Genomic DNA, 21,719 nt, shown 5'->3' with positions numbered 1-21,719 from the left:
TAAAACACCTGTCCTCCTATACACAGAAGAGAGCTACTGTGTCTTTTAAAAGGAAACAGACAACTAAGGAAGTGGCACATGTGGCAAGATAACCTGGCATTTTGCACAAGAAGGAAGTTGACATTTGGGCACTGAAATATAACAACATCTGAATTTAGAAAGACCTCTGAGACTTTTGTCACTACCAAAATAAAAAAGAAAAAAAAAAAGAGAGGGAGGGGGGAGTAGATACCCCGAGGCATTTCCAAGTTAGCCCCTCCTGAACAGGAGGAGTCAGGAAGCAAACTGCTGTCTCAGGAGCAGTGTGAGAAGCAAATGCTTCCCACGCCACTGCCCAGGGAGGTGACACCTGCCCCCCGCCGAGAGCCCCAGCCTGCAGTACGGAAAAGCAACTCGGATTCCTTTCCAGGAATCCACTGCCTTTGATATTTTCCCAGGCCATTAACATCAGTTTCCAGTCTCTCTGCTGCCTCCAGAGAGCTGGATTAGAAACCTGCGTGGAGCGAACACCAAACACAGCCCATCCTCCTGCAGACCAGCCCCAGCTCCAGCTCGTGCCATGGCCAGAGCCTGGCTCACATCACCCAGGCTGGGTGCCCCAGGCTGAGACCCTCTGCCCCTGCCCAGCGGGGCTGTGCCCTGGCCTTCCTGCTGCGAACGCTCACCTGTGTCACCCAGCAGCTGAACCTGGACTGCAGCCTCTGCTCACAAATGTTTCCCTCTCCAGACTCTCAGACCACAGTTTGCTCTGACTTTCCACAGGAAGTGTCTTAAAGAGGGCAATAAACGTTTAAATATAAGAAACTACTTTATATAAATATAATAAATACCCACTTAAGTAAATATTTACTTCCCTAAAGTAATAAATACTGGTGTGTGACTCCAAAATAAACAAGCCAGAGCTGTGGAGAAACTGGCACCTGTAAGGGCTGCACAGGGAAACCTCCTCCTTCATGGCAGGCTGGCACACACACTGCAGCCAACACCGCGCTGGCAGCCGGCCGCGCTTCCCTTCCCTGCCCAGCCAGTCCTCACAGGAAAACACTCCACACAAGTAACCTGAGATGTGTTTAAAGTGTTTAAAGACCACAAACCAGTACCTTTAAGGTAGGAAATATATGCAAAGGCATTTCAGCCTCAAATGGCTGCTGGAAAAGCCATGGCTCCTCAGCAAAACGAAGAGCAAGAGCCGCGGTCTCGGTCACAGCACGGGCGCTCCTTTATCGGAAGATAAAGCGTGTTTTGGTTTTTGGGATCTAAGCTCCAACCCAGAGGATACAGCTTTTCTCCTCTTAAAGGGAACGAAAACCTTCACCTGCAGCTCAGCAAGGTCTTCAACTGAACTGAGAATGCTCCAGGTAGTGAGAGGTGCTGCACTTCTGGATCCTGTTTTATTTCTAAGGATTAACATGACTTGAGCATGGATGCCCAAACTTATGGATGATATATTAGTATGTCCAGCTAATGCCATTTCTTAAGGGACTTGCACAAATATTTTGACTGTTCGGGGCTGACAGCTGGCAAGTGTTATTTGAAAATACTACCAACAAACACATATCAAAGTATGTTCTGGTTTTGTTCTGCTGCTTTCCCAGCACAGTTTCCATATTTAAATGTTCAAAAGATGAACCTCGGTCCTACCCAAGGATAACTGATTATCTTGTTATCTCCAAATTTCTGCCAGAATAAATACCCTTGGAACGGTTCTGAAGTTGGGTTTCTGGCTATATAGCCAGCTGCAGCAGGATCTGCAAGTTCATACAATTGTTTCCTGCACAAAACTGGTGTAAAGAGGCTTTAATTGCTTTATGCATACATTCTGATGGGGCTGTAAGATGGACTCCGTGCAACACAATTTCTGTCCTAGTGAGAGAACAGGCCAAGAGAGGGGGTGACATTGTTCTGGAGTCAAATTACACAAACCTGTCTGCTGCTGCCCCAAAACACATCTATCTGTAATACAACGCTGAAGATGGCTACAGGGAAATTTCAGGGGGGAAAAAAAGACAACCCAGTTCAGCAGAATGCACAGATCATTGGCAGCAAGGGCTGGAACCCACTGCTCAGTAACTTCAGAGTGCTGCCGTGGTCTTAGAGCCCATCCAATTAAGCGAGGCCTGCAGAAATTTACACTCCTACATCTCCTGGCTCCTGGAAGGGTTAAAGCTTATTATTAGCATATAATTTACAGGTCCCTTCTCCCAGGAAAGAAATAATGCACGGTAAATGCCACATTCGTTTTAATAATACATGTTACAGTCTGTGCCCAACATCTGCACAAAGGTAGAGCAGACAGATTTTTTTGACATGTCCCACTCTGCCATTGAAACACAGGCTTTTTGTTTTGTAAGTGATGGAAGGTTTAATCAAGAAAGCAGGCAATTCATCAATCGAAACAAGGCTGCTCACACTGCCCTGACAGCACACACATGGTTTTATACAGAAGAAACCTGGCCACCTGTCAGCAGCACCTTTTACATCAGGATATACAAATACACTGGGTGATCAATCCTCCAGCTCTTCCCATTCATTTCTTCATTTTCTTATTGTATTTTTCTTTATGCTAGATGTTGCCCTCATTCTCTGCAGGAATAGATGGGAGACAAGGCAGGCTATGGCTGTTTATACACTATCATAAAAATTTATATACCCTTAGAGTGACTTATTTCCCTTCTATTTGAGTACCATTATTATAAATAATTTTTCACTTCATTGAGGAATTTTCCCTGTATGTTATTATCTGTGCCTGCCTGCAAGGGCTGCCTCTCCCTCACTCTGCTTGCGCCTCTGATAAGCCAAAGCAATATGCTGGCAGAAGATGCTCAAGTCTGAAATGAAGGCAGTATGTAGTCACAACAACCTCTTAATTAAACTGAAGGCCATGAGGAAAGCCTGTGCTGTGAAATACTGAGCCCTGTCTGTCAACAGGTCTGTCTGGAGCGAGGCACTCTTCTTCCAGCAGCTGCCTGCCCCAGCATGCACGTTGAACCTGGCAGCTCCTCAGCATCCTGCTCCCATCCCAGCAGCACCCACAGACGTTCTGCAATCAGCTTAGCACTAATCTGGTTTTGGTCTGGGTGCATGGCAGGGAGTGGGACCAGGGAGGCTGCTGGGCACGAGGATGATGCCAGCAGTGCCAGTGCTGCGCTGCCGTGGCTCGTGACAGGCTCTGGGCACTGCCTCCCTACCTGCACCCCGACAGGGACCCAGCAGTATGTGCCAAGAGAAGCCTCCTTAACTTCCAGGTCACCCAGTGTGCCATGGCCAAGATTGGCAATGACAAAAGACTGGTTAAAATTGTAATTACTGCTTTCAGGACCATTTTTTCATTGACTCCAGTTTTGTGCAAACAACAACTGCATTACACAGCCCAAGGGGTAATGGGCAGTTCCAGTGAGGATACAGTCATTCTGCCAAAATACATTTGTGATACAAAGCAGGATCGACAGCCAAAATTCATTTTATCTTCTCCCAACATGCTGAACCACAGCTGGAAGTGTTGTTTTCACCGAATACTGAGAAAATCATGGATGTCTATAGAGGGCAAAGAGAGACCATGCTGCAGCTCTCCATGCTACCCCCATGCAAGCCCTCCTTCCCAAACAGCTCCTGCTGTGCCCACGGCAGACTGAGGCCATACTGAAACGGGAAGAGACTGCTCCTAATGGCTTTTGTTTCCCTCAGCAGCCCCAAGAACTTCTGACCTGGGAGCCGAGAGAGGGAGCCCAGAGGCTGTGCACAGGCAGAGAGGGAGCCTGTGTGTGCTGGAGGCCAGCTCCCCCCAGGCAGCACCCGGCCCCTGCCCATCCTGCACGCACCCAGCTCGGCACGGGGAGCCCTGGCAGCAGCCCAGGCGAGCAGCCTGCTCCTAAATCTCCTGTTGCCATGGCACTGCAGCAGCACTGCAGATAGCCCAGACTGGCTGCACACGACACCGACCAACAGGAAACTTGGGAATGGCCTCCAGAGTGTCTGGGGGCTAATCCACCTCGGCAAGGTTCAAGCACACAAAGAGCACTGTGGCGGCACCTCACTGCAGCTGCTGACAAGGCAGCCGTGGGCAGGAGCTGTGCACGAAAATCCTGTCAGTGCACAGGATGTGTCGTATGACAAGACCCTTTCTCTGGAAAGAACTCACAGCTGTAATAGCCATTACAACACATGCACAACTCATAACAGTGCTGCTGGAGGAGAATGTGCAATTGGAGGAAAAATAGAGCGTTATATACTTGAAAATGTGCTCAAGTAAACATGAAGAACTAATGCCCTGTCCAGGTCTACAAGGCCTTGTTTTGTGCTTTGCCTGTAAGGATCTGGTAAAGCGTTCAGGCTCTCTGTAAAGCAGGCACCTCCTCAGGCTGCTCCACGAGCAGAGCCCAGCACAGCCTGTAGCAAGGGCAGTCCCACCAACACCCACGCAGAGCTGCTGCAGTTGGTGCATTCTGTGCTTTCCAGGAGAGAAAGCACAGCTTCCCATCCCCATGCAGAATCGTCTCATGTGAATACAGGAATACACCTTCCCTTACATTTCCAAATGTATTAGGGCAGTATGGGAACAAGAAAAACCAGGACTGACAAGGATTATGCAATTGTTACATTCTGCCTCTTTGGGAACCTGAAGCTGCAGTTTCAGGCAGAGAATACCTTTTAAATAACCCCTTGATTACAGTACATGAATTAATGCCATGTTCCCATGTTACAAGTGTCTCTCACTATTAATAGGAGGAACCTGTGAAAGGCACATTTTTGCCATCTTCTCTTCCTTGATTACGCACAAGCAGTTTTAACTGCACAGCCCACTGAACCAACTGCTGAATTTCCTAACTGTCCTGAAATCTCCTTCAGCCAGATGATGGGACTAGCCTTCCATTAGGCTTTGACAGAGTCAGGTTTAAACCCAGTACCTTTTTCCTCTTGCAAAAACAACATAACAGAGCAAAACTTGTGCTAAGTGATCCCGCCATGCCCATGACAATGTTTCTTTGGGTGCAATGCACTATAAAAAAGCTTCCAAGAGCAGCTGCTGAGGCCCAGCAGGAGCGAGTGAGGCGCAGGGCAGGGCAGCGTGGCCCTGCAGCTCACCTGAGATGGCGTACAGGTTGGAGTGCTGGTGCTCCAGGTCCAGGCGGGTGCTGTGGCTCTTGCCCCGAAAGCTGGCTGGCAGCGTCAGCGAGATGTGCCTGGGGGAGAGGAGCACATGGCAAACGTTACACAGAGCACAAGATGCTGCTCCTGTCAGCTCACTCCAGCCCGGCGACTCCAGTCAGGTTAAGCAGCAAACATCAATTTTAATATTGCTTCCAAAACTGTCTCCCAACTGTTCGGTGTCAGCCCGTCCAGCCCCTGGAGCCCAGAGCCAGGGACTGCAGCAGTGGCCAGCCAGCCCCAGCAGGATTTCAGCCCCAGGCAGGCACAGCAGCTGCACACAGCCAGCACGGCTCTGCCCCTTTACTTCAAACCTGGATCCTTCCAATGCAGAGCCCCAGACTGAGAGGATTCTAACAAAATGTTATCATTAACCTTCTGGACCGCACTGCCACACGTAAAAAAGTCACTTCCTCTTCACAGAGGGGCTCAGTGCAGCATGAGGCAGAGGGAGCAGCTCCCGCCTCGCCGAGTGAGAGCTCCTGGCTCCGGGCACACACTGAGCATCGCCCTCCTGCCAGCAGAGCCAGGCTGCCCTCGTGTCCCCTTGGATGCCCAGTGTGTGAGACAGGGCCCCGTGTATTCTCCAGCAGTGCTTCAAACCCGTGTCCTCAGCCAGCAGATTTTATCTACCACACAAATCATCTGGAAGTTATCTGCCTTCAAAAACAGGACATGTTTTGGGAAGAACAATGTATTTTTAGCCCTTGATGCAGATGATGGTGAACAGCACAGATAAAATAAGAAAAAGCAAACATCAGTCTGAGTTTGCTTGTACTTTCCAAAGCTATTTTTAACCAAAAAAAGATGGTGTGAAAATATATTTGAATTTGGCTATCAGTTTGCTCTTTAAAACACAATCCACATGAGAGTCTCTGGAGCAGAGGCATGTTTGTTATGAACACACTTTAAAACAGGAGACCACTGCCTGTGGGCATGACACGCTTCTCATTTGATTTTTAATAGAAGTATTCAAAAATATTTTCCAAGGCACCAAATGCAGCCAGTAGAAAGACTCTATGGGGAACTGCTTTCTTCTCAGCAGAAATTGTTCTGGAGGTAAATAAACCTGGTCTACTTAAAAAGGCCATTTCTAAAGAGGGTATTTGTTAGAAGTTTGTAGCAACTTTTGCTGTTGGTACAGCACAGGAGAGGCTGACCCCTGGCCTCCAGACAGCCCTCCAGCAGAGCCCACGGCCACTCCAGGGAAATGACACACACCCTCAGCCAGAGGGCTGAAGGGACCATCCCACAGCTGGCTCAAGGTGGGCACAGCCCCAGAACCACGCTGGAGCCCTCAGCTCAGGGAGAGAGGGCTGCCCATGGAGAGCAGGCAGCCCATGGAGAGAGGGCAGCCCATGGAGAGAGAGGGCAGCCCTTGGAGAGAGAGGGCAGCCCTTGGAGAGAGAGGGCAGCCCATGGAGAGAGGGCAGCCCTTGGAGAGAGAGGGCAGCCCTTGGAGAGAGGACAGCCCATGGAGAGAGAGGGCAGCCCATGGAGAGAGGACAGCCCATGGAGAGAGGGCAGCCCATGGAGAGAGAGGGCAGCCCATGGAGAGAGGGCAGCCCATGGAGAGAGAGGGCAGCCCATGGAGAGAGGGCAGCCCTTGGAGAGAGGACAGCCCATGGAGACAGGGCAGCCCATGGAGAGAGAGGGCAGCCCTTGGAGAGAGAGGGCAGCCCATGGAGAGAGGGCAGCCCATGGAGAGCAGGCAGCCCATGGAGACAGGGCAGCCCATGGAGAGAGAGGGCAGCCCTTGGAGAGAGAGGGCAGCCCTTGGAGAGAGGACAGCCCATGGAGAGAGAGGGCAGCCCTTGGAGAGAGAGGGCAGCCCTTGGAGAGAGAGGGCAGCCCTTGGAGAGAGAGGGCAGCCCATGGAGAGCAGGCAGCCCTTGGAGAGCAGGCAGCCCATGGAGAGAGGGCAGCCCATGGAGAGAGAGGGCAGCCCATGGAGAGAGAGGGCAGCCCTTGGAGAGCAGGCAGCCCATGGAGAGAGGGCAGCCCATGGAGAGAGAGGGCAGCCCATGGAGAGAGAGGGCAGCCCATGGAGAGAGGGCAGCCCATGGAGAGAGGACAGCCCACAGAGAGAGAGGGCAGCCCTTGGAGAGAGGGCAGCCCATGGAGAGAGAGGGCAGCCCTTGGAGAGAGAGGGCAGCCCTTGGAGAGCAGGCAGCCCATGGAGAGAGAGGGCAGCCCTTGGAGAGAGAGGGCAGCCCTTGGAGAGCAGGCAGCCCACGGGCGAGCTGGGCGCAGCAGGGCGGGCATGTGCCAGGTGTGCCATGGGGACGGCTTGCCCACGAGGCACCAGTGCAGCCCCGGCTGCCCAGCTCCACGGGGACGCCGCCTGCTCTCCCTTCCACACGGATCCACCCTAAGACACCCCAAGGAATCCCGCTGTGGCGGGGGGGACAAAGGTGACAAGGAGGCACACCTCTGCAGACCCACCTCGGCGGCAGCACTGCCACCACTGCCTGCGGTGGGCTGGCACTGGGGTCTCGGCTGTGGCTGTAACAAGGGTGTCTGCAAATGAGGGCTGCCTGCCTGCTCCAGAGCCACTTGCCATCCCTGAGGTGGCACAACTGGGCATTCCATTACTCCAGCTGATTCAGACAGCCAGAGAGATGTCTCCAAGAAGAACATTAGCTGCACAAGACAGGGCAGTGGCTGCTGGATGGAAATCAGCTCTCCCCTTCTCTCTTTCTTTTTATAAAAGATGACATTGTGGGGAGGAATGGGAAACAAAGCCTAATTTATTTTAAATTAATGTAAACTTTGGCCAGGATCAATATAGCTTATACCTACAAACTTGATTGCATAATGCATTTTCCTTATGTGTTGTGAGAGCCAAATCATTTTGCATTGTAGAAGACAAAAAAAAGAGGCTGCCATTGAAAAGCAAGAAAATCCCAATTACGAAGTCCCCAAGTTCCTAAACACATATCGTGAAAGTATGTGCAGTTCTGTGGCATATGGCAAATCAATTACTAGTTTAAATTTTAAAACAAAAACATGGTAAATGTGTTGCACAAATAATCAAGAACAACGGTTTGGTTTAGATTACAGCGGCCACTAGAGTTTTGAATACAATTAATCATCATTCCAGGCACCAGGAAGCCATATTGACACTTATTCCTAATTTGAATATTTAATTAGGGTGAAGTTCTTCATCAAATTATCACAGAACTGGGAGGAAAGCCTAAAAGATTTAAACAATTACTACTTTAACCCTTACCCAACTGCTCACCTGTGAGCACAACAATCTCTTTCTGTTCTACAAAGCTGGAATATGATCAGGCAATGTGACAAGACAGTATGCAAAATGCACTGCAAATATCCTGGGAAAGGGGAAGAGACAGCCAGCATCCCAAAGGGGCTCTCTGGAGAGGCCAGGCTGGCACAGGCTTGTGCTTCTGACGGCTTGTGCTCCTTGGCCTTTACCAGGGCAAAGCTTTTGGGCTATATCTCTATTCCAGCATCAAGTGTGGCTCCTTCCAGGGCTTTTTTGGTTTGGGGCTTGTTGATGGTTTGGTTATTTTTAATTGAAGAGCCTGTCCAGAACCATCTACCAGGCTCTTGCTGCCCACAGCTGACCTGGCACAGTCACTTGCTCCTGCCTGCGAGGTTTCCCAGCCCTGGCCCTGCACCAGGAGCTCCTGGGTGGGGCTGGACCCCAGTGCTGCTCCAGACCTGCTGTACCTCCAGCACCCCATGGGCACCCTCCCTCTGCACAGCCCTGCCTCCACTCGCTCAAACACCCCTTTATGTGCTGTATTAATCCATATAAGAAAATCTCTTTTAATGAGGAGTGATATACTTATGAACTCTCTAGAGTCATAATTAGAGCAAACTAATTGAAGTTGTGTTTTGACACACTTTCCAAATTCACGGGTACTGCATGACATATTCACAGCACTACTGCTGCACACCGTGGTGACAGCAAAATCATTAGGCTAATAACACTTATTTGCATTCCGATCATGCCAGCAGCGGCCGTTAAATGCTGCCTCAACCAGCGCTCGTTTACTCAGAAAGTTTCCACTGAAAGATATTAACAGTAATTATTAGTACTTTAGTGAATCTCTGATGTTAAGAATGCCAACTCACAAAGACCATCCCCACGCCAATTATCTGCCTTTTGAACTGTCGGTGTTCCTCCTCCCCAGAGATAAGCAGGGACACCCTGGCAAGGCCAGGCCAGGGCTCCAGCCTTCCCCTCCACAGCTGGAGTCAAACCCTGCTGCTCCAGCACTGCTCCAATACCAAACGTATTTTTCCCCAGCATAGGATAATTTCAAGACAATCTAGAGCAAGTTTAATTGCCCTCTTCAGTTCAGTTGCTCTTTTATTCAGAAAATCCACAGAACAGGTCAGCACGTGATGAGGAGATCCTTCACGTGCAGGCTAAGGGGATTTGAGGTCTGTGCACATTATGGCCACTTTCTGAACATTTTTGGAGAGAAACTCACATAAAACAGGCCCAGGAATGCCTGACAGTTCCAAACCTGTTATTAAGAACTGTCTGCAGGAAGGTGATGAACTGCTTTTGAAGTGAGGGGGCAAGTACTCATAAAACAGAACAGAGGATCACAAGGGGAAGTGCCAGATATCAAAGGATGCTTCGTAACTCATATAAAAGTATCAACAATGTACAGCAAAAACCCAATGGTAAGTTGGGCTTTGGACCCAGCAGTGACAGACTGGGTGGTACAAGTGTGACACCCAGAGCAGCATCTGAACCGTCAAGCAGCAAAGTTTGATTTTTTCAGAACAACCTTCAGAACAGTGCTGCAAAACCTCATGGGAATACCTTTCAAAAAAGGAAAAAAATAAAAAAACCATCTCCCAAAAAGCCCCCCAAGAAAACCTTACTTTTCATAAGCAATGATCATGTAAAGATCATTCCTCATGAAAAATAGAGAATGGAACAATTAAATGTCAAGCTGTAGAAAGCTGAAAACACACCTAAAATGAGTTAATATCAGGCTGCAGCTCTCAAGAAATGTAATCCAACATGGAAGCTTTGATTATGGAGACTGGGAAAGGCACATTCCTAAGAAAAGAAGCTGCTGGGGTTCTATGAACTGGCACCAGAGGCCTTGGCAACCACCCCCTGCAGCAGGAGGCATCTCCCGGGCAGCAGCTCGCAGCCACTGCCACGGCAGGTACCTGTGGTTCCAGCAGTGGCTGGATCCCAGCTACAGCATTTCCTCACAGCCCGAAACTTTGACTGAGCTGGGGCACTGAGATGCCAGAACACCTACCTCATACTCCAAAGAACTGCAATGAAAACCTAAACTGCGAGGCAAGAATCACCTCGGGTAATGGACTTCATTCCAGACAATCTATTCTAATCGTGTAAACCAAATATTTAAATACTTTTTAAAACCTCCCTGACCCTTTCCCTAAAACAAGCAGCATATGGGCTTTGCAAGCATTTCATCTCATTCCAAGCTACTAAAATATCCTGTTTCCTAAGAGTCAATGGAACTGGGGGTGCCAGATTCAGATTTTATAAACACCCAATGGCAGGAGAGAATGAAAAAGAGAGTGAGCGATTCTTTCCACATTCAGATCTCCCCACTCAGCCTTCCCAGCTGCACGGAGGGAGGAGGGCAGCACACAGCCACGCTCTGGGCCAGGGGTGCCTCTGCAGCCCTCCCCAGGTGCCTGAGCCCCTCTCTCCAACGGGAGCAGCCCCGGTGATGCTCTCAAGGGCTCCTGATGATGATCTGCTCAGACCAGCGACCCAAAATGAAAGGCCTAATGCAGAATGAAGCTCCTGCAGCTTCCTCTACACGGGGATTAATTCAGATCAGAGGACTTGAGCAACTAGGACAGAGCAGCTGCCAAACAATAGAAAAAACCCCAACAAGTTTAATTTACGCCGCTTGGAAGTCTGAGCTGCAGCCCATTAAATCCTCACAGGCAGAGGCTGCATCAAAGAGCTGCGAGCTGGCGCTGCGAGCATGAAGTGCTTATGAAGTGGCTGTCTCAGCTGAGCAGCGCCGTGTCTCGGGAGGCTGCGGCGGCAAGCGTGCGGCTTCCACATCCTTCACGAGCTGCTCTCCGGAGTCAGGAGTTTTCAGATAATGAAGCAGTAGGGAAAAATTGCCAAACAGCAGAAATACTCCAGAAAGATAAATTACACGTGGTGTAAGCTTCCTGGGTTAGGGTTTTAAATTCTGCCCAATTAATCAGCACAGCTCAGCCCAGGCTCCCAGGCCAGGTGCGAAGCCCCTCTCAGGGCCGAGCCCCTTGCTGGGGACGGTGGGGCTGCCCAGGCAGACCCCACTGCCCTGCAGTGCTGCAGGCACAGCAGGGACACCCACGCCTCCCCTGCAGAACCTGCTAAACAAATATTCCACATAAAGACTCATTTGGGAAGAGCACATTGTCAGCATTTTGCCAGTAATAAATAATGACAGTCCAAACACTTTACTAAAAGCAATAAACTCAAGAAGAGTTTTGGAAAATGGTGAAAGTGATTGATTTAAAGGAAATATCTGAACACAACCACATGCATTTCAGGGTGAAAGCACAGATTACAAATCAGCAGTGGCAGAGATCATATTAAATAGCAGACAACACACAAGTTTTAGGGAAAAAAAGCTCGGTTTCCCTGCAGGGCTTATTTAACAACCCAGAGCACAGCTTCTCCAAATGGATACCTCCGGTTTGGACTTAACAGCCCTATGCTATGCCCCAAAGAAAACATGCCTCCAGAAATACTGCTATAGCAGGAAGAGGGCTCTCTATAAAGAAAAATGATTCTAAGATTGAAGCCTCTTCACTCAGAGCACTCCACAAATTTTTCAATGTATTCTCAAAATCGGCCAAATCCATCAGGCTCCTTCTAATTACAGCTCACGGCTTTCCTTCTCAGCTGCTGCAAGGGACTCTTGTGCCTGGAAACCAACCGTACTGTTTAAACATTTTTTCCTAATCATCATTTTCTACCACTAAAACATACTGGACTGTGACCAATTTTTGCACGTCTTCATCCAGCTGAGCTGGATGCAAGCCACGCGGTCAGCGCTGCTTCACAGCAAATCCTTTATGGGAACCAGACTCTGGAGAACACGTGCCAGCTCCCCTCACCCACCCAGCCCATCATGTTCAGATCTGCACAGCCTATACACATCACGGGCATTCCATCCTTACACTGTGTTCCTCACCACCCTCACCAGAGAGGATCCATGGAAACCCTCCCTCCAGGCTCCAAGTTACTGTTTCAGTCTCACGGGGTTTTCAATCCATCCCCGCTGAGATGCGACCTCAGCCCTTATGACATCCCTGGCTTCTGGTAAGCATGTAATTTAAAAACTAGGAATATTGTGCTGTGTTTCATGATGCAAATGATTTGAGCATTCAAGCCACATAATATTTTCAAAATATAATAATTAGTAACTACGTTTTTTACTTGATCTTATAGGTATTTTCCAATGCAAATGATTTTACAATTAGTTGCAAGTCAGAAGGTTGTTTTACTTTTGAGCTCTCCTTATGAAACAGATTAAAAAATGCAACTCCATCAAGAAAGCAACACTTTGCATAAAGGATACCTCTGGCAACATTTCTCAGAACAGTTTCCAGTCATACCAGCAACATCCATCCCTAAGTACTCCTTATCTGGCAGCATTTGGTTCAGATGAGGGATTTAAGGCAGACCCCCACGGCTCTGTGGAGGCATTCTGGCACCACCAGTCCCCTGTGCAATGGCAGCTTTCTCAGGAGTTGGCCTTTCTCAACACAGCACTGAAGCCCTGGAACCCTTTCCCTTACAGATGCTTCACTAAAATCTATTTCAAAATACTTAATAAATTATTATAGCTATTTCTAAATAATAGGGTAGCTACTTAAAAAATAGGAAAGGCAGAAGGCTTCCCTTCCATTACCACACTGCAGAGTCAGGCTGGTGCATCCCAGCCCCAGGCTGGGTCTCCACACTGCCTTGTTGGTGTTGCTTTATGACCTGCCTCGATTGCACATCATCAGCCTGCAGCAGAAAGCCACAGACTGATCCCTTCCCAAGCTTACACCACCAATTTCAAACCCTGTTAATAAATCAATTTGAAAAATCAGACTTCTCTGCCTAGCAAAGAAATTCCTACATTCCTCAACACGAAACTCCACTGGGAGCAGAGAACAGGAACAAATTGTTTCCTTTTCCTAAGGAGGGGCCAGCTCAACTAGTGAAAAGGTAACTGGGAGCTCAGAAGGAAAAGTCACACATCTTGCTCTTATTCCAGGAGTTTAGGTAGAGCAATTGCTCTCTGTGCATCACACCAGAGCTGCACTTCCCTGGTGCAGTGCTCTGCCAGAGCAGGGCTCGGAGCCCTGAGCAGCTCACACGGACCTGGCCAAGCAGGGCCCCACAGCTGCCAGGGCTGAGCTGCAGCAAAAACGAGCTGCTTCTGCTGTTTCCAGCTGCACAGGCCAGGCCAGAGCCCCAGCACGGCAGCCACAGGCATGAGCTGCTGTGGGACCAGCCAGGGGGGCACAGAGCACCTGCTGCCAGACATCCTGGGAAGGAGCTGGAGGAGCTCTGCCCTTCTGCACACCGACTGCTGCACTGAACATCACAGGAGTGCGAGTGGATGCAGCCACATCTTCCCTCTCCAGGTAAATCATTAACCTTCCAGATGACAGCCTCACAAACCAAATGACTGAACAATTCCAGGGTCAGCACGAATCTACGTTTCCAAAACCTCACAACAATAAGTGAAAATTGTGACTGAATCCTGGTCTCTCCAAGAGGAAGACTAAATGCCTGTGACACATCATCTGCAATCAGAGCGCTCCTTTCCCCAAAGTATCCGCCACAGATTGATAACATCCACACAAAAAGTTAAGTGCAATTATGTCTGTCACTGTAAAACCCACTTCGACAGCACTGACTGACATCTTGCTTGCAGCTGACAAACTCTGAGCGGGCTGTGTGAGTGACAGTGGCACAGGCTCCTGCTGCACCTTGAGCAGGGATTCTGAACGTGCTCCCAAGCCACAGAAGCCAGCCGGGCTCACGGAGCACCACACAGGCAGCTGCAAGGCAGAACGGTCTGTGCATACTCACAGCAGTCAGGGACTTGCTCCCAAAACACTGGAACCAGACTCCAAGAGGAGAACATCACCCACAAATCCAACAGAGTCTGAGGCATGGCAGAGCTGAGCCCCGAGACCCTGCTCAAACCAACTGGCAATCGCAGATGCACAGGCTGGGTGAAGCAAGAGCGTGCAAAGGTCAGGTGAGTTACCTGTACCCACCACCTCCTTTGGGGGAGGATCACTCCCTGCTCCCCAAAATGATGCTGCCACGCTGCACAAGCCTCATGCACAGAGCAGAGGTACTCGGGAAGTTACATCAAGCTCCCTCATGTAACTCAAGCCTACAAAGGCCCTCCTTCAGCAGCAGGATGGGAACCTGCAAGAGCATTTCTTCAGACTGCCATTAGTGCCAAGAAGGTGTTCCAAGAGCTGGAGAGAAAAGACAGTAAAGCAGCTGGATGGCCTGCACATTGGCACGGCCATGCTCCATGCACAGCATGCCACCCTCAGCAGGATGTGCCAGGGGAGGCCACTAAGCCAGACGCCTGTAGAAGAAAACACGGAGAAGGAATGGCTGAAAAACACCACCTGAAGGCCAGAACACCTATCAAACAAAGGCTCCCCTTGTGCAGCCCTGACTGTGAGCCACAGCCTGTGACATGCGTGCCAGAAGCAGCACTGCTGATGTGCACCAGCCTGTGGAGCTCACACCTGATACACGACAACTCCGTGACGGCCACCAGCCCCTGCCACCAGCACCTTGCACCGCAGGGCAGAGGGGCTAGTGCAGAAAAAAACACATCCACAGGAAAAAGTCCTTCCATTTCAGGTTTAGTTGTACACAGGGGTTTAGTTTATATCCAGTGTTAGCAATTGTTCTGAAGCCCCCTCTTGACTCAGAATTATTCTAAATGCTGAAGAGAGCAGTGGAGATACCTGAGCAGCCCAACAGCAGACTCCCCACAGTGCTCCGTGCAGCACTGCTCACCAATCCTTCCTCACTGCTGAGGCAGCTTCAGAACAACCCACTGCTACTCCTGTCAGGATACATCCACATGGAATAAACCAGCAAACTGGCTGCCAGTGTAATCTCCTCCCTCTATGGTGACATGAAAATAAGAGATCACTTGTGACTGCAATCTTTTACAAACACTGTGTTGAGTAACTCACCACATTGCTGACAGTGTTAGAAAAGGCCTTCAAGTTGTCTGTGTTCCCTGTAATAATTAAATATTTGCAGGATGCACCTTTATATACATTTCTATTTCTTAAAAAATATATTGGATAATAAATAACCAAAGTAAAAAAACCGACATGAAAGATGCTTTGAATGATCAGGCTGGTGGTGTAAAAGTTACCTGTAAATCACACGTGGGGTGTGAGAGTGGAGCTGGCTACAGACAGGTGGGTTTTACTACAAGGCATTAATGTAACATTCAATTATTCCACTGCATACTGGCTGGTTTAACTCAGCCAAATTAGAATACATTTTATATTGACTATTTTGACATTTGCTTTATTTGGCAAGTAAAACAAAACTGATCCAATTTCCTTGCAGCCATTGTAAACCATAAACTGCACAACAAGAGGTTATAAAATATATAAGCCTTGTAAACACTTCTTTTCAGACTGTCACTGATGCTTTGAGCTCTAATTTTGGCCCTGTTCCCAACAGCTCTGACACTGCTCTGCAGCCTTCCCTGGTCAGGTATAAAGTGACCCTTCCACATTCAGTGATTAAGCACTGCCATTGACATTCTCTTGCTATGATAATTTTTTTTTCTTTATTGCAGAAATCTGGCCAGACAGAACTTCTTGCAGAAAGAAAATGAAGATCTGTGCTCTAAAATCAAGACATCTTTCTCTCTGATCTCCCATGGCCTGGGCTGGCATCTAGCTTATGTCCAGCAGAGCTTCAGAATAACATCTCAGGTCCTAGTGGGACAGGCTGGAATCTCCAGGAAACTGCTGGCTTTTCATCTCTTTTTGTCTCCATCTCTGAGAAGCATGACAGCATGTCTGCCTGCAGCACACCTGACAGTACACGACAGCAAGCACTGTGCCAGGGCATGGCAGCTTACCAAGCAGAACTCTCAGTGAAAGAAACACCCACATGCTCTGGAGAGCTCAAAGAGCCACCACAGGAGTGGATTTCAGGCTGGGTCACGGGCGAAGGCTCGAATGTACACACCTGCCTTAAGGAGGCACCCGACAGCTTTCTGGGGAACATGTTGCAGCAGTTTAAAAGAGTAACTCTGAAATCTAAAGGACATAAGCAATTTCCACCCATGTGATATAATGACCTTTGTACACAAACTGGGCCTTGGAACTCCTCTCTGCTGTCTCCTTCGAAATTCTAGCTCTCACTAGTTACTGTAACACTGTAAAGGTATCTGCAGTGTAGAAAATGCCTAGTGCAAAAATACACGTACACATGAAAGGCGAAAGCACAAAGGGACCCAGGGAGAATGTGCTGTCCCCTGGCAACAGCCTGGCCCAGTCCGTGAGCCTCAGCAGCAGGAGCACAATTCACACTGGGTGCTGTGCTTTCAGAGTGAATGTCAGGAGTGTCTCAGTTTCCTCACTGTCTGGGCTGGTTTGTTGCTTAACAACACCTCTTTGTCCAGAGAAATGCAGCAAGTAAGCTGTCAGTACAGCACTACTGGTATATGAAAGTCTACACACTAGCACATCTGTTGAAACACACAGAAATATTGCCTGTAACACAGGGAGAGCAGCCTGGACAGACAGCACTGCCCAGCAGCGCTGCTCCCATCAGTCACCACAGGATGGGCTGGCTGCTGCGCACGCTCACGTCAGCTGCATCACTGGAGCTCAGCAACTGGGTTCAAGAAAATAAAAAACCAAGAACCAGTACTTCAAACCACGAACAGACTGATCCTGGAGATGAGCAAAACCTGTTTCCCTTCTGAAGTCTGTAGAGACACCTCTCCCTCCCTCCCTCCCTCCCACAATCAGCCTGGCTGCAGCTCTGGCTCACCCTTCCAACACGCACGTGTTGAAGCCACAACATCCTGCACAGTTTAAAGCAAAGGAAAGGTACAGTTCGCTGTTTCCCTTCCTCTGCAGGCATTTCCTTTCTTCTGGCTTCTTCACCCATTTTTCTTTACACAACAACAGGCAAAGGAGCTTGCAGCAGGCAAATACTTCAACAAACAGCACATTCCCTTATCAGATTGTGACACAATCATTCCATGCCGATGCAGCACCCTGGTCTTGCTTTCCCAGGCAAGGTTAGTAACCACAAGACAAGCAGCATCAAGCAGGAGGAGCTGGAATGCAGCAAACCTACCTTGGCAGGTTGGGAGCGGGCGCTGCAGCCGGCGCTTGGGCGGGAGGAGCCGCGGGCTGTGCGGAGTCGTGGTTGCGCGGCACTCTGCCCATCCGGTACCAGATACCCATGCTGTTCAGCTCCCTGGGAAACCAACACACAGCACCAGTGCTGATGCTGCACACACGCACCAGCACCAGCACTGACGTGCTTCACCAACACCTCGGTCAGTGAGAACAAAGGTAATTAAAAAACAAGGAGGGGTGAGTTAACTCCTACATCAAACTCAGTAACTTGTACTTACTTGGACTTTTCTAATGATAAGCTTCACCTCTTACAAGCTACTGCCTGGTAATTACAGGAGCACAGGGCCCTTGCTTTGGTATAACTGCATTCCTGCCAACAGCTTCAGAGTGAGGGGTACTTACCCGATGAACGTGTACTGAGGAGGGGCTTGCTTGGACCTCCCCAGGATTCGGATATCGCAGATCGCTGCCTCTGTGGAATCTCGAGGGATGAATTTAATGCACAGCCTCTTCTTTCTGAAAGCTACTTCTTCTGCAAAAACAACCCAGAATACAGGGTGGGTTTTACGCAAGATTAGAGTATAAATGTTATTTATAGTCTCTCCAGGTATTAGGCAGGTAATTATGGCAAAACTGGTGCCAAAGAACAGACATATGTCAACAAACCAGTCAGTGCAGTGCCATTCAGAGGGGAATGTTCTTTCAGATGTGCTATTGGCACTGCAATAACCAGATCTCCTCCTGTCAGCTGCAGAGATCAGCTCCCACGTGTGCCTGGTGCTGCCCCACAGCACAAACAGCAGGTGACTCTGCCAGTTCCGCATGCCTCTGGCACTCCCTTGCTCTTTCCCAGGTACTGTTTGCCTCACTGGCCTGGACAGCCAGATCTAAATATTCCTCCCACAGGCACTGCCTCTAGGAACATACCTGGAAGCTTCTGATTCAACCAGTCAGTTCATTCTGCTATGTGCTTCCAACCAGCCACTTCCAACCATTGCAAGAGGAGCAGGCAGAGCCTGCCATGCAGAGAGGTTGAGTGCAAGAGCTGTCTGTCCAAATCTCACACACCCCAAGTTAGTGACATCTCCTGATCCAGTCAGCAGGCACAGAAATGATACTCCCACCATGTTTGCCCTGGTTCTTTGCAAGGACAAACCAGATTCACAAAGCAGTAAGTGCCAGCACCTCCCACACGGCAGCTGCACTGCTCTGACCGGTGCTCTGAGGGTGGGTGAATGCTCTGCACAGCCCTTTCTGCTACGTGTCACAGAGCAATTCTTTCCATGTTATCCATCACGAAAAGCTCCGGCCCATCAGAGTTAAGGCTTATCTGTGTAATGAATTCACAGCTCTTCAGGCTGTTTACCAGCACGCAGACACAATCCACAGCCAGCGCTGGTGCTGCCTCTGACCACAGCTGGCACTGGCACACAGACACGGATCTGCACTGCTTGGAAAACAGTGCTCCATCTCACCCTAAGGAGCCTCAGGGTGAGCAAGGTGAGGCTCCTGTTTGGATGCAGGCACTTGGAAAGCAGGACAGAAGTCTACTGATACACTGAAAATCTAAAGAGCAGACGCTGAAGGAAAATCTGCGAACAACCAGCAACTACAAACAAGTGCCTGCAAAATAAAAACCCTTCATCTTAATGTGAACAAATATCTCCCAACTTAAAATATGCTGTCACTTCAACAGATGGCAAGCAGCCCTGTCTCCATGGGCTCCTCCTGTTTCGTAATCCACACCTTGGGAAACAGCAATCCATTCCAGCCTCTGAAATGTGCTGCTGCACTAGCACAAATACCCATACAGCCAGTGTGAGGTGTGCCAACAGAGCATCTGTGCGTGCAGCTTGCAGTTACAGTGGTGTTCTTAGAGATGGCAAATACCTGCATCCCTGAAGTCTAGTCTTCCCCTGCCTTGAAAAAGTAGGGCTTCTGTTTGAAGTGCCTAAAACTCATTTTAGGACTCTAGGATTTAAGGCTTCCTGAAAATCTTCTCAAGACCTACTAAGGAGTACTGCATTAAATGTATTAACTGCAAGTCAGCTGCAATTCTGAGAGGAGCACAGAGACACCTGTAACCATAAATCTAACTCTGAACAAAATCAGTGCCTCTTCTTTGACTCTCTCTGCAAGTACAAAGCTGACTACTTGCTTTTGTCTGTGTTCTCTTTCACACCACTTCCTCAGTACAGGCAGTGCCTCTGCTTTAAAGAGTGCCACAGTCACAACCCAATGCATTTCAAATTAACAGCAAAGCCCCCTTCCACCTTTCCACCAGGACTTTCACAGAAGCTGAAGCAGCACACAGTAAGGTTCAGCACTCCCAGGGGTCAGCAGGATAAGCCAACAATTCCACCTCATATCACACATGTCCAAGAATTTTCCAGAAGCAGAGGGTGACTCTTCAGAGTCTTTCACTTCCAGGCCACAGGTTACAATCAGAACCAGACCACAGTGACTGAAAAACCATCCTCATGTGCTGCAGCCCCAGATGAATGATTCCCTGCAAAGCAGGTTCATGCAACCCCTTTCTGCTCATTCCTAGGCTGGATTTCATCGCTGACATGCGCTGGGACCGGCCCCTCTGTGACGAGCAGCTGTGCACCGGGCACCAGCACCCCTCCTGCCATCCTCCCACGCTCCACTCCCCTGGGGCTTGTCCCCTGCCAGCCCAATGCCCCCGTGCCTGCTGCAGCACAGGCCTGCCGCCAGACCTGGCTCCAGCTGCTGCTGGCAGAGTCCCAGGGGAGCTGAACACACTGCTTGGGAACTGCTCCCTTGCATGCTGCAGCGAAGCAATTCTACCTTGCAGAAATGAGGATGATACTCCCCCTGGACACGGCACTTGTGCCTTGTGGCAGCAAGCCCAAACACTCAGCACTTGCTGGCAGGACAGGAGCCCTTGCTCTCCCACAGCAGGAGATGTACAGTGGGAGGGCACAAACCCACACCCCCTTCCTTTCAGTGCATTTCTGAACACCCCTTGGCACAGCAGCTCTGCTCCTGCTAGGCCCAGTCCACTCTTCAAATGCCAAAAAGAAACTCTCCCTTCTTGCCCAAAGACATGGGACTCTAGCAGATGAGTGAAGACAGACAGGCAGCCCCATTAAGCAGCCTGAGGAGGACAAAAAAACCAAAGGCTGGTTTATTGCAGCCCAGAGCTGCCCCTGGATGTGCACATGCCACCCCAGAGAGCAGAAGTGCCGGGAGCAGCCCTCTGGCTGGGACAGACACAGCTCTCCTCTGCCTGACCACACAAGCACTGGCAGAGTGGGACTGAAGAACAGATGTCGACTTACGTGTATCAATGGTCTCCTGGATGGGCATGAAGCCTACAGGTAAAGTGTCCTTGATATCAATGAGCTTCATGTCGACCAAGACGTTGCCTAAATGACTCTTTGGAGAGAGACAAAAACAGCTGATTATGACAATGTCACCCAGTTAAACCCCAGATCTTCCCACCTGCTGAAGCCTGAGTGCCTTGTCACTGTATCTGACTTCAGCTTTAGAAATGGTAAGAGTGCAGCAAGGCAACCCTCGCAAGGGTCCTCTCGGCAGGAACCAAATAATGACTGACTAGGAAATACTAGACAACTTCCAGCATTCAGAATTCTAACACCTCATCCACTGCCATACTTCCAGATCTTTGGAAGCACAGCCAAATTCTTCCTTTTGCAGGCACAGCAGCTTGAAGCACTACTTTCACCAAGCCATCCACTGAGCAGGTCGCCTCAGTTCTCACACGCTCTACATTCACAAGAGCAACGTGACATTTCCATGACAGTAACAGCAAAAAGCATTACAGGATGATGGCTTATGCACGCAGAGCCAAAGTTATTACATGCATTAGCTAATTAGTACTGAATGGACAGGGTTCTAGCTCCAAATGCAGCGCACTCCAGAAGCACAGGCCATTTGGAACAACAAACTTCATTTAGAGTCCATATGAATTCTGAACTCATGCCTTGTCCTATTAATCAAGGCTTGAAGAGCTCAGAGCCCAATTCAGAGTGACAGCCTCCACAATGGTTTAGAGACCAGATTTTCTTTGTGGTTTTCGATAAAACCAGCACTGCTGCCAATAATCTGGGGTCACATATGAAAGAAGAACACATTTGAGGTACTGCACAGCCTTTATAAACAGAAACACAACACAGAACAATTAAAATTTAATCCCAAGCTATTAAACTGTGTCATTGAGTTTT

The 21,719-nt window shown here is 49.3% G+C and overlaps 1 protein-coding gene across 13 annotated transcripts in view; it reads right to left on the bottom strand.

The window, feature by feature from the left end:
- MVB12B (multivesicular body subunit 12B) overlaps positions 1-21,719 on the bottom strand; it is a 57,408-nt gene that overhangs the window by 22,393 nt on the left and 13,296 nt on the right. For all 13 annotated transcript variants that reach the window (XM_038155876.1, XM_038155879.1, XM_038155881.1 and 10 more), the window contains 4 exons: positions 20,814-20,910; positions 17,911-18,040; positions 17,504-17,626; positions 5,083-5,180 (listed from right to left, as the gene is read on the bottom strand). In XM_038155876.1, the coding sequence (XP_038011804.1) occupies positions 5,083-5,180; positions 17,504-17,626; positions 17,911-18,040; positions 20,814-20,910 (448 nt within the window). The remainder of the gene's footprint in view (positions 1-5,082; positions 5,181-17,503; positions 17,627-17,910; positions 18,041-20,813; positions 20,911-21,719) is intronic.

This window comes from Motacilla alba, chromosome 17 (genome assembly GCF_015832195.1).
Source record: "Motacilla alba alba isolate MOTALB_02 chromosome 17, Motacilla_alba_V1.0_pri, whole genome shotgun sequence".
In the NCBI taxonomy this organism is placed as follows: domain Eukaryota; kingdom Metazoa; phylum Chordata; class Aves; order Passeriformes; family Motacillidae; genus Motacilla; species Motacilla alba.
This window is presented reverse-complemented; position numbering and strand designations above follow the sequence as displayed.